We start from the raw sequence: 13,152 nt of genomic DNA, 5'->3' as shown, positions 1-13,152 counted from the left end.
AAGCTCGGCCGCCTCAGGGACGCGAGCATGGTGTTCGACGAAATGCCAGTCAGGAATGCTGTCTCTTGGAACGCGCTGGTGGGGGCACACGGTGCGGTGGGGGACTCGCAGGGTGCAGCGAGAGTGTCTAAGGATACGCCAGACAGGAACATTTCATGGTGGAATGCCGAGATCATGCGGAATGCGAGGGTCGGGGATATGGAGGCGGCGGCGAGGGTCTTCAGAGAGATGCCTGATAGGGATGCCGTGTCGTGGAACTCCTTGATCGGTGGCTATGCAAAGCTTAGGAGGTATAGGCGAGCACTGGAGATCTTCCAAGAGATGCAGAACCATGGTGTCAAACCAACTGAGCTAACACTTGTGTCGGTTCTTGGCGCGTGCGCAGAGATTGGCGAGCTGGAACTCGGGAAGGTTGTCCACAGTTACCTTGACAGCGCAGGCATTGCAGCTGATGGGTATGTTGGTAACGCGCTCGTGGATATGTATGCAAAATGTGGCAGATTGGAGCTTGCCAGGCAGGTCTTTGAAAGCATGTCAACCAAGGACATTACTTGCTGGAATGCGATGATCGTTGGGTTGTCAGTCCATGGGCTCTCACGCGAGGCCCTGGGGCTCTTTGATTCGATGAAACTTGAACCTGATCGTGTCACATTTCTCGGTGTCTTGACTGCCTGCAGCCATGGTGGCCTAGTGAGCGAGGGGAGAGCATATTTTGATAGCATGACTGCACGCTACAAAATCGTGCCGGATGTGAAGCATTATGGCTGCATGATAGACATGCTATGCCGCTGTGGGAAAGTTTCAGAAGCTTATCAAATGATCAATGATATGCCCATCAAGGCAAACTCTGTGCTGTGGAAGATGGTGTTGGCTGCATGCCGAGTGCACGGGCACATGGACGTCGCTGACAAGGTTTTCCACAAACTGCGTGAGCTGGTGCCAGTCAATGATGGGGATGTGATCACGATATCAAATGTTTATGCAGAATCAAATAGATGGGATGACGTTGAGCATCTGAGAACGAAGGTGATCGAAACCAGGGTTTGGAAGCATTCCGCACACAGTCTAGTTAATGTAACGTAGCCAATATTTTCTGCCAGAAACTGAAGCCTACAATGACCAACTTCAGATACCACGCGGTATATGTGACCAGCTATTTCAAATCGAATGTGTTGATACTACAGCCAGGCAGCAGCTTGGGCAGGTGACTTAGGGGGTGTTTGGTGTGGCTTTTTTTGGCTTTTGGCTTTGGCAAAAGCCACCAAAAGCACCTAAATAGGTGCTTTTTTTGGCTTTTGGATTTTGGAAGCCAGGCAGCATTCCTGATTCCACTGTTCTGTATACTGTGATAATATTCACATCTTTAATGGCTGGTGGATGTAATTTTATAGGCCGCAGGTTGCTGCTTCAATTCTCTCCAAGTTCCAAGTGAAGACCGGAGGCTGTGTTGGTTAATCCGTTTACACATCAGACGTGAGATGGCCCTGTTAACCTGAAAAATATTGCCTGTTTCAAGATGGAGCCTTGGAACCCTTGGAAACGCTTCATTTCCTTCCTTTTTCTGGAGCAACCTAATTGAGTTGTACGTTTTGAGGAATTTGAAATATTTGGTAGTGGAGTTATTGCAGTTTTAAAGAATTGACTTTGGCTTTTGAAACAATCAAAATGAAAATGGGCCATCTTGGTGGAAAAGGTTTCATTTTTATGCACTCAACTTGCTGACTTGCTGAGTCTGACAATGTTTTGCGCTAGCAATGTTAATGAAAAACCCACCAGCAAGCCTGATTGAGGCTCTGTTGATTTGTTGACATTCAATTACCATGTTCCAAATGATACAGTTTTGTGGTCATGGGCATCTTTGGCTCCTACTAACTGTCCACGTCTGATGTGAACATTGACGAGCTGTGCAGCATTGCAGGATACGCCAGCAAGTGTTCTAGCACGACTGAATGCTGTATTTTTTGCTCAAAACAAGAGGAAGCTGTATCTGTCACTTTTGTGTCCGCTAACGAAAAGATGGGAAGAAAGACCCGGCAAAGTCTCCCCCCTCGTCGCTACGAGTCCACCACCCTTTATCCTCTTTCTTGCTTTTTCCCCCGCGTTCCGACGAAGGCCGAGGCACGCCGCCGCCTCCGACGAAAAATTCTCCTCGCCGTCGCCGTCGCCGTCGTCGTCCCACTCTACTTGCACCTACTGTTCTCACTTCTCAATCTTGTTGACCCCTTCCTCAGTTCCTCTGCTGTCCAATCCATCCAGTTCGTCGCTGCGGATTTGTTTGCCACGTGGCGGGAGTACTAGCAGTACCTAATCCCGGAGAAAATTCCGCGGATTCGCGAGAGGATTACGCTGCTCTCTCGCCCCGAGAGCTGAATCTTTGACCACATCCTCCACTACCAGTTTCCGAAATGGAAGAGGCCGCCCCGGCGGCGCTGCGCGTGATCCGGAGCTGCATCGACGCGCTGGGGAGAGGGTTCGACGCCAACCTCGACACCAGGCTGCTCTACTGCAAGGGGTCCCGCCTCGTCGAGGTCGACGACGGCGAGCTGAGCTCCAGGGATCTGGTCGTGTCTGACGGGCTCACGGTCCCCGGTGTGCCCAAGGATGTTGAATTCTCGGCTGACAGTGGGACTGGTGGGCAGGAGACCGCCGGCCCGTGCGGCTTCTACGAGGTGCTCATGACTGGCAGTAATCTTTTCTTTGTCTCTGAACTTTGTTGTTGGTTTTCGTCAATCATCACTAGTTGTATGATTAAATGCATGCTGTTTCTGTACTGTTCTTGGTATCCTGGTAGAGTCGGGATATAGCTGGATACACGTGCCCTGGACAAGCGTCACAATTACTTGTTGAAGCCGTGCTTTCGTTTACCGTGACATGTCTATCTGAAACTTTGAATTGCTAGTATATCAGTGATAAGAGGATCATGGTGCTTTGCGTTGCTTGTCTAGCTAGTGAAACTGTAAGACCTGGTAATTCAGGATCTGTGTAGTATCACTAAAAGTGAGTACAGGTGTTCGAATAGAGAATCCAGAGTTCACAGGATCGAAAGTAGCGTCTTTTCTATCACGTAACACAGACTTAATTCTGGGACAATTCTGATGCCTCTTTCTGTTGTGGTTTTCCTTAATCTTCTCTACTGCTAGCCTGCCAGAAAAAAATTTAGGTTCCGACCGGGACCGATCATGAAATCTGCATAATGTATCTTGCAGGCTAGTACCGACAGTTCAGTAATACTTTTCTTGGATCTTTAGTTTTTTTTTGCCCCATTGGCACTTGAGTATAAAATATAACTCTCTATTAATCATGGCTTAACATGTCGTTTTTTGGTCCAACATCAACTGCGTAGTTATTTCCCATCTTGCTTCATGCAGTCTTCAGTCTCACGTGTTCTGTTTTCCTTTCCTGTTTGCGAGGGATTGTAGATGGCTGGGCATTTCAACAAAAAATCCCAGATCGCAGGAAATTTACCTCTTGGAAGCTTTAATTCAGCATATAGCTTCACTGGATCCAAGAAATTTGATGCTATGGCTACCAAAAGTCTTGGGATGGAGGGGAAGACTGTTTCTTTATATAAGGTCCAACTTGTGCGACAGCCTTTAACGCTGGTAGAGGAAGTTAAGCATGCAGTTCCACACTCATGGGAACCATCATCTCTAGCAAGGTAAACAAACACATGCAGATTGCTCTAAGAAGATATTTAGGCCCTAACAGTTTTCAACAGGTTCATTCAGAATTATGGAACACATGTCATAAATTCCATCACCATTGGTGGGAAGGATGTGATTTACATCAAGCAGCATACGTCATCATCACTTTCTGCGGTGGAAATAAAAAATTATCTACATGATCTTGGATATCAGAGGTTTTCCGAAAATGAAACCCTTACAGGCTCAGGCCCTATAAGACCAATGAATAAGGTTTGGTTTTCTTTAGCTACACTCATCAACAGTACAAGTGAAGTAATCTTATTGTACTTCAGTTATGATTTTTGGTCAGGAAACAGAAGCCCTTGGGTTCAACAGCCAAGGAGTATATCCACAACCTGCAACTACACCTTATATTCCTGCAAAAGAGGCAAGGACATGCTAACCTAATTAAATTTTCCATGCTGCATTTTTTTATGTTTTGAATAACTCTGAGCAGCAATTAATATATTTTACAAACAATCTTTTGTCAGTTTCCTCTCAACAAAATATTAAGGGGGTGTTTAATTGGTATCAGAGTATGAGCTAGCACCCCAACTTGGCTAGCCAGACAGTGTCCTGTAGGATCTCCATTTCCGTTTGATCAAATTCCTCCTGACCAGTCATTGCAATCGTGATTATCCTTTCTCTGTTTGATATATTTTCGTGCCAACAGTTCACTATGTATCATGGCATGTGAATTTACTAATTCCATGTCCGTTCCACTCCACTATTGCACTATATACCCATCATCATTATGCTTCTACATATTTTTCTAGCTACTTGACTGTCAAATATCACAGTTCGCATGCAGATTTTTTGCCAATGTCCCTTCATATATTTTTGCCAGAAGACCTTCCAGAAAAGAAAATCAAAACACCAACCACTGCAGTTAGATTTATTAGGAATGTTGCTAAAATATCGGTATCAAGCCCGAAACTGCCAGCAGATGGCCACAACCGACAACTCCTGCATCTGAGATTGACAACAACAGTAATTTACTATTCTAGGCTAAATTGGCTCATGGGTGCTGAGCGTGGTTAGCATATGCTGAAATATGCTGCATGACTGAATTGGTGGATGCACACTGCGTTTTTGTGTCCATTTGCTAGAACAAACTCTCTTGGTAGTAAATTGGTGAACAAACCAATCAACCTTGCCATCTTGGTTATCATTTCTTTTCGTTCGCCAATGCTGTGTTACTTAAGTAATGTACCTTAGTGCAACATATTGGAACTTTGAGATGGATTATCCTGCAGGATGTCACTGTGATTTTCAGAAGGAGAGGAGGAGATGATTTAGTTCAAAGTCATGCGGAATGGGCAAGAACTGTTAACTCAGCGCCTGATGTTATACATATGACTTTTATTCCTATAACAACTCTGTTCGAAGCAGCCATCCCTGGAAAAGACCATCTTATCCGGGCGATCAACCTTTATCTAGAATGTAAGCACTGTCTTCACCTATATTTATTTTTGGAATGAGCCTCTCCACAAATTATTGTTTAGATAGATGTCCTGCTTGCTTCCAAGAATTGTCCGTAGATCGTCAATCTTGAAAGAAAATTGTCCGTAGATATTATATGGGGATAATAGAACTATTTCTTCAAGGAAAACAAATATATATAACAAAAGATGGTCCCTCAGTTTACATTTTACATATATACTTTGCATATTTCTGGACTGGTCTACCAGGTATATTATCTAAGAAATATGCTGTTCTTGTTGTTTAATCAGTTGCTAGTAGAGTAGTAGTAGCAAGTTTGCTTAGCCACAAATAAGGCATGCTCCTGTACGTGCATCTACTACTAGTAGTAGTTTGTTGTTAGTGTGAAACTTCTAGGAAGAGCAAGTGGGCACGAAGCAAACAAGAACCTGCAAGGCTGCAGAAGATAGACTGCCAAAGATGGAAGGTGATAAGCTGCAGTGATAAGCTGAAGAATGTCAGGATAGGGTAGCAGAGAATAACGGCTGAAATTCTCAGCTTCCACTAGTCAAGTGTTCACACCTAGGATAGTTGTACGTGAGCTGTTCTATGAAGCTCACTACTAGTATAAATAAGCCCCATATGTATCAGTCCAGGACACCAAGCAAGTAACCAAGTGAGTGAAGAAAACGCAGCTTCTTTTGCTGCACCAAAACTGCTCGTGTCATTCAGTTCTATTTGAGTCTGTGTGTCTACTATATGTGTGAGTAGCAACAACTCTAAGTAGTAGAGCTGTCAATTGGTATCAGAGCAACCTGGGAGATGTCGGCACCACCACCTCTCCAGCAGCGGCGTGCGTCCGCAACCCCTCCTCCGGCAAACGAGCGACGGCGATCGCCAAGTCGGGGACGGAGCGAGGTGCGACACGGCGGGGGCGAGGTCGTGGTACAGCGGGAGGTGATCCGCGAGATGACTAGCGGCGGAGGCGGCGGTACGAGCCTCGTCTTCCCAATGCTCAAGCGCGGAGACTACACCAACTGGGCCATGGTGATGGAGGTGAACCTGCAGGCGGCATCGCTCTGGGACGCCATCGAGGACGCCGCAGTCTCTCGGCGAGAGGACAAGCAAGCCTTGGCGGCACTGCTCCGCTCCACTCCACCTGAGATGCATCCGATGCTGATCGGGAAGGGGAGTGCCAAGGCGGCCTGGGAGGCGATCAAGGTGCAGCACCAGGGCAACGATCGTGTGCGCGATTCACGCGTGCGGCGGCTCCGGACGGAATTCGAGACGATCGCCTTCAAGAATGGCGAGCGCATCGACGAGTTCGGGTTGCGCATCACGAACCTCGCCGCCACCATGCGCTCCTCGGGGATACCGTGATGATGAGAAGATAGTAAGGAAATTCCTCTCCGTCGTCCCTAATCGGCTTGTGCGGATCGCTTTCTCGATGGAGACGATGATGAACCCGGCCACACTCACCGTGGAGGAGGTTGTCTGGACACCTTCGGGCCGTCGAGGATCGCCTCGAACCCCGAGCAGGGCAACACCGCCTCCGGCGGCAACTCGTCGCTAACAGAGAAGCAGTGGGAGGACAGAAGGAGGCAGCAGCGGGGCGGCGACTCTGGCAGGAACGGTGGCGGTGGACAAAAAGGTGGCAAGCCGCCGCCCAAGTCCTCGCTATCGCAAGGCTCCAGCGGCAACGCTGACCGTGTAAACTGTCACTATTGTGGCAAGAAGGGGCACTGGAAGCGTGACTGCCGCAAGAAGCAGCGGGACGAAGCTGCTGCGGCGGCACACCTGATCCAGGACGAGAATGGCGGAAAGCGGCACCCGGAGCTGCACATGGCCACCATCGTCGAGCTCGCATCTCTCGCACCGCCGGTGCAGCCTCCTCGACATCGACCGATCCACCCGCACCGCCTACGGGGAGCAGGTGTATCTCAATGAGGAGCGCGCCCGCGTCGTGTTCAGGCGCACGGCGCACGACACTGACGCAGCGTGGTACCTCGACACGGGAGCGTCGAACCACATGACCGGCGACGACAGCGTCTTTGCCGAGCTGGACAGGACCGTCTCCGGCAAGGTGCGCTTCGGCGATGGATCGGTCGTCGACATCTGCGGCCGCGGAACCGTCCTCTTCGTCATCAACAACGAGCGACATCACGAGCTGGCCAGCGTGTATTGGATCCCACGGCTCAAGTCGAACATCGTCAGCATTGGGCAGCTAGACGAGCTCGGGTACCCCACCCACGTCGAGCACGGCTACATGGAGGTCCGCGATCGTGCCAAGGTCCTGATTGCCAAGGTGCCAAGGACGATGAACAGACTCTACGTGGCGCAGCTCCAAGTCGTGCAGCCAGTGTGTCTGGCGGCGCACGCCAACGACGACGCGTGGCGCTGGCACTCACGCTTTGTCCATCAGAGCTTCGATAGCCTCGAGAAGATGTCGAGGAAGGGAGTGGTGCGGGGTCTCCCCACCATCAGCCCACGCCGAGCAGCTTTGCGAAGCTCGCATCACGGGAAGCACCGGCGCTCCCCATTTCCCCGCAACGAACCAAGTACCGCGCCACGAAGCCTCTTGAGCTCGTGCACGGTGACCTCCGCGGTCCAATCTCGCCAAAGAACACCGGGAGGAAGAAGTACTTCCTCTTGCTCGTCGACGACAATAGCCGGTACATGTGGTTGTACCGCTCGGGTCAAAGGATGAGGCAGCTGCGGCAATTCGGCGTTTTCGGGCCGAGACGGAGAAGGAGACGCAACGTCCTCTCGCGCGTGCTCCGCACCGATCGGGCGGCGAGTTCACGGCGAACGAGTTCGCCGATTGGTGCGCGAGCATGGCGTCCGGCGTCACCTCACCGCCCCCTATTCTCCACAACGGAATGGGGTAGTGGAACGGCGGAACCGGACGATCATCGGCGCCGTCCGTAGCATGCTCAAGGCGAAATCCGTCCCGCCTAAGTTCGGGGAGAAGCGGCGGCAACGGCGGTGTTCGTCCCGAACGGATCCTTGACACGGAGCCCGGAAGGGAAGACACCATTTGAAGCCTGGTATGGCGTGAAAACCTAGTGTTCACTTTCTTCGCGTGTTCGGCCGCAAGGCATACGCGAAGGAGACGAAACCAGGCTTGAAGAAGCTCGATGACCGCAGCCGCCCGATGGTGATGCTTGGGTATGAGGAAGGAAGCAAGGCGTATCGCCCGTATGACCCGGAGAAGAAGTGCCTCCATGTCTCCCGCGACGTCATCTTCGACGAGGCCGCGAGCTGGGATTGGGGAGAGCACAATGACGACGCCGCCACTCTCGCTCGTGGAGAGTTGGACGATGTCGCAACCAACGGCAGCACCGCCGGAGAAACCAGGCGAAGCGGCACTCGCATCAAGCTCTCCTTCGCCGTCACCAGAGGCAGCATCGACTCCGACTGGGCCGCCAATGGTGGGTCGGCCCATCTCTGCGCCATCAGGCGAGCCCGTGCGTTTCGTCTCTCCACCAGCAGATGGAGGCATCGAGAATCTGGATGCCGGCGTTGACCCAAGCCTCGCTCGCTACCGCAGCATTCGAGACTTCCTCAACCCAGATGAGGAGAATCCAGGGCGAGCGGAGCGCCTCCTCCTCACTCCCACAGGCGAGCCAGCGGACGCTCGCCGAGGCCGAAGGAGACGAAGATTGGCGGTTCGCCATGGTCGATGAGCTGCGGTCAATCGAGGAGAACCGGACATGGTCGCTTGCCGATCCGCCGCCCGGTCACAAGCCCATTGGATTGAAGTGGATCTTCAAGTTCAAGCGCGACGCCGATGGTCACGTCCTCAAGCACAAGGCCAGGCTTGTCGCGAAGGGATACGTCCGGCGGCCGGGGATTGACTTTGATGAAGTCTTTGCCCCTGTTGCGCGACCGGACTCGTCGGGCTCCCGATCGCTCGTCGCTGCCCAATTCAAGTGGGAGGTCCACCACATGGACGTGAAGACGGCATTCCTCAACGGTGATTTGGGGGAGGAAGTGTATGTGACTCAGCCGCCGGGATTCGTCGACGGCAACAACTCGAGCAAGGTGATGCGCCTCCACAAGGCACTCTACGGTCTCCGTCGGGCCCGCGCGCATGGAACACCAAGCTCCATGCCGTGCCGGTGTCACTCGGTTTCGTGCGCAGTGCTTCGGAGCATGCCGTGTACACTCGTGGAGAGGGTGACTCACGACTCCTCGCTCGGGCGTCTACGTCGACGATCTCGTCGTCACGGAGGGAGCACCACCGCAATCTCAAGCTTCAAGCAGCGGATGTGCGAGCAAGTTCAAGATGAGCGACCCGGGCTTGCTCACCCTGCACTGGGAATCGAGGTATGTCGGGCTCCTGGCCACATCACGCTGAAGCAGAGCGCCTTCGCAGCAAAGGTGCTCGAAAAGGCGGGCATGGCTGACTGCAACGCAGCTCATGTGCCGATGGAACCAAGGCTGAAGCTCTCGAAGAGGAGCACGAATCCTCCGGTCGACGTCACGCTGTACCGCAGCATTGTCGGCAGTCTGCGTTACCTCGTGCACACGAGGCCGGACATCAGCTTTGCTGTTGGCATGGTGAGCCGCTTCATGGAAGCGCCCACCACGGAGCACCTGAGTGCTGTGAAGCACCTACTCCGCTACATTGCGGGGACGATCGACACCGGCTGTTCGTTCTCCTCCGCGCCAGAAGGTGCACACCTGATCGGCTACAGCGATGCAGATCATGCTGGTGATATCGATGACAGTGAAGAGTACTACAGGTACACTCTTCTTCTTCGGAAATTGCCCAGTGTCATGGCAGAGCCAGAAGCAAAGGGTGGTGGCATTGTCGTCCTGCGAATCTGAGTACATCGCAGCTGCGACGACGGCATGTCAAGGTGTTTGGCTCGGCCGTTTGCTTGGCGACTTGTTGGGATCTGCTCCTCTCGTCGCTGATCTGCTCGTGGACAATAAGTCTGCGATCCAACTGTGCAAGAATCCAGTGTACCATGACCGTAGCAAGCACATCGACACGCGGTACCACTACATCAGGGACTGCATTGAGGATGAAACTGTCACGGTCGAGTACATCAGCACAGAAGACCAACTCGCAGATATTCTGACCAAGGCACTTGGTCGCATTCAGTTTCAAAATCTGCGAGAAAGAATTGGGGTTATCAACCTCTACCGCAACTAGATTAGGGGGAGAATTGTTGTTTAATCAGTTGCTAGTAGAGTAGTAGTAGCAAGTTTGCTTAGCCACAAATAAGGCATGCTCCTGTACGTGCATCTACTACTAGTAGTAGTTTGTTGTTAGTGTGAAACTTCTAGGAAGAGCAAGTGGGCACGAAGCAAACAAGAACCTGCAAGGCTGCAGAAGATAGACTGCCAAAGATGGAAGGTGATAAGCTGCAGTGATAAGCTGAAGAATGTCAGGATAGGGTAGCAGAGAATAACGGCTGAAATTCTCAGCTTCCACTAGTCAAGTGTTCACACCTAGGATAGTTGTACGTGAGCTGTTCTATGAAGCTCACTACTAGTATAAATAAGCCCCATATGTATCAGTCCAGGACACCAAGCAGTAACCAAGTGAGTGAAGAAAACGCAGCTTCTTTTGCTGCACCAAAACTGCTCGTGTCATTCAGTTCTATTTGAGTCTGTGTGTCTACTATATGTGTGAGTAGCAACAACTCTAAGTAGTAGAGCTGTCAGTTCTAACAAAGCTATATCATATTTGCAAAATCAGGACCTTAGTGTTGCATTCTGTTTATTGAATTGTCCTCTAAAGTAATAATTGTTTGGTTTGATTATTGACCATTTATCTTCTTTCTTTCCTCAGATAAACCTCCAATTGAGGAGCTGCGGTACTTCCTGGAGTTCCAGCTTCCCAGAGTTTGGGCGCCAGTTCGTGATGAGCACCCTGGCTATCAAAGAAAGGAGCCAGTGTGTCCATCCTTGCAGTTCAGCTTGATGGGGAAAAAGCTGTATATCAGCCAAGAACAGGTACTTAGATATAGCGGTTATGTCATTTGATTTCATCAGAAGCTTAATTCATAGACGACATTAACATGTGGAGATAGAAATATGCTATTAGAATGCAGTTTGTCCATCCGTTTCGGTATTTCCTTGGTGTCAGCCTGACTTATACTTGAACAAATTTACTTGTAGTCGTACCTGTCCCTATTAAACTAAGAGAAAAATGCTATGTTATCTTGGTTGTTGTTTTAGCTGATACTGCCCTATGTTTGGATATGTCCCTCTCTCTCTCTCTCTCAAAGTAGGAGAGTTGTGTATCATTTGATTAAAAGGATGAAATATTGGCACTCCATCCAAGGACATTGTATATTTTTAGAGACGATCACATATTACAGTTTTAATTCGCGCCTAGCATACATGGAGAACAAACCAAGCAGCAACGGAGAAATCAGAATTACTCCCTCTGTCCCACGAAACATGTCGAATATTTGTTAAAATTTGGATGTATCTATTACTACTATTTAGTGTCTAGATACATTCAGAGTTTGACAAATCTTCGACATGTTTCACGGGATGGAGGGAGTACTAGACTAACCTTTAATCAGTTTGTCGAGCTTCTCGGATCCTTGCAGCCTCCATCCACTGCTCTCTCCCTGGACTTGTTACAGGACCTGAAGGGCGTTATGTTTTATGAGTGATTTAAAATGTTGCTGACCAAGCTTACGCTTCTATCCAAAACCCATTTACACACCCCAAAGTTGTGGTTGAGTCATCCATATCCATCAAATATGAAACATTTAATCTTCAAGCAACCAGCTGAATACTAGTATATGCATTTGATTGTAACGGTGGATACTTATCTCAAACTATCTGCACGATTTCTCCTACAGTTATCTTTTAGGCTTTGGTTATGCATCATATCATGTCATACCTTTTCAGGTATCAGTTGGTCGCAAGCCAATAACTGGCCTAAGGTTATGCTTGGAAGGTGCTAAGCAGAATAGGCTATGCATCCAACTGCAGCATCTAGCATCTCTTCCAAAGATTCTCAAGCCTTACTGGGATGCACACATCACCATCGGCGCGCTGAAATGGCAGGGGCCAGAGGAGCAGGACAGCCGCTGGTTCGAGGCAGTGAAGTGGAAGAATTTTTCCCACGTCAGCACAGCTCCAGTGGAACACCATGAGACACTCATCGGTGACGCCTCCGGCGCGTATATTGTCACTGGGGCGCAGCTCGGGGTGTGGGACTTTGGATCGAAGAACGTCCTGTACATGAAGCTTCTCTACTCAAGGGTGCCCGGCTGCACCACCCGGAGATCGCTGTGGGATCATAGCCCTGCCACCACCAGCAACCATCCGACGGTTACCCCTTCTGACACCGCCTATCCGGATCTGGGGGACTCGAGTGCAGGCTCAAGCGATGCGGGGAAGCTCGTGAAAATAGTGGACAGGTCGGAGCTGTGCAAAGGCCCCGATGACATGCCAGGGCACTGGCTGGTGACCGGTGGGAAGCTTGGCGTTGAGAAGGGCAGGATTGTTCTGAGAGTGAAGTATTCCTTGCTGAATTACTGACAGCAGTGGCTGTTGTTATCGAGAACTTCGTAGTGCAGCATATTGTGCTGTAAGTGCAGTAGTAGTTGTTAGCGTTCCACTATTTTTGTTGGTAAAACCAGTGCTAGATTGATCCGTTAGTTTGTTTGCAGCTGATTGCTGTTCCTATACAGTTTTTACATGAGATTTTCTCAATGTAATGACAATCATTTTGGCGGAGTTCTATCCTGTGTTTCTACAGGAATTCAGTATTGTAAATGCATGTTCGTCATTCCTTGTCCGACTTTTAATATCTGCAATCATGCCTAGATAATGTCAAAGCTAATCATTTCATTGAGTCTCAAAGCTAAAGGTTTATTTGTTTTATTTGTTTTTTTTTGCTTTTGGAGAGGTAGAGTATCTGTATTTTAATATCTTAACTACCTGGTGACAAAGTGGACCATTATATAATGTCTGTGAAGTCCTTGCAACCGCAGAAATGAGCAGTCGCTAAGAGTTGTCTAGAAAAGATTTAGACCAAGTACAATGAATTTTAGTCAGCTGGCTATAA

General features: G+C 49.8%; 1 protein-coding gene across 1 annotated transcript; it reads left to right on the top strand.

Annotated features, from left to right (window-relative positions):
- Positions 1-2,055: 2,055 nt before the first annotated feature.
- On the top strand, positions 2,056-12,873 carry LOC124703297 (MACPF domain-containing protein CAD1-like). The gene is made up of 7 exons (XM_047235524.1): positions 2,056-2,669; positions 3,420-3,658; positions 3,719-3,914; positions 3,994-4,071; positions 4,940-5,126; positions 10,912-11,075; positions 11,988-12,873. Exons 1-7 carry the CDS (start codon positions 2,406-2,408, stop codon positions 12,621-12,623), a joined length of 1,764 nt encoding a protein of 587 aa, XP_047091480.1. The 5' UTR covers positions 2,056-2,405; the 3' UTR covers positions 12,624-12,873.
- Positions 12,874-13,152: the final 279 nt, after the last annotated feature.

The sequence above is a fragment of the Lolium rigidum genome, chromosome 3 (assembly GCF_022539505.1).
Source record: "Lolium rigidum isolate FL_2022 chromosome 3, APGP_CSIRO_Lrig_0.1, whole genome shotgun sequence".
NCBI classification, from domain to species: domain Eukaryota; kingdom Viridiplantae; phylum Streptophyta; class Magnoliopsida; order Poales; family Poaceae; genus Lolium; species Lolium rigidum.
Note: the sequence above shows the minus strand (reverse complement) of the source record. Positions and strands in the feature narration are given on the sequence as shown.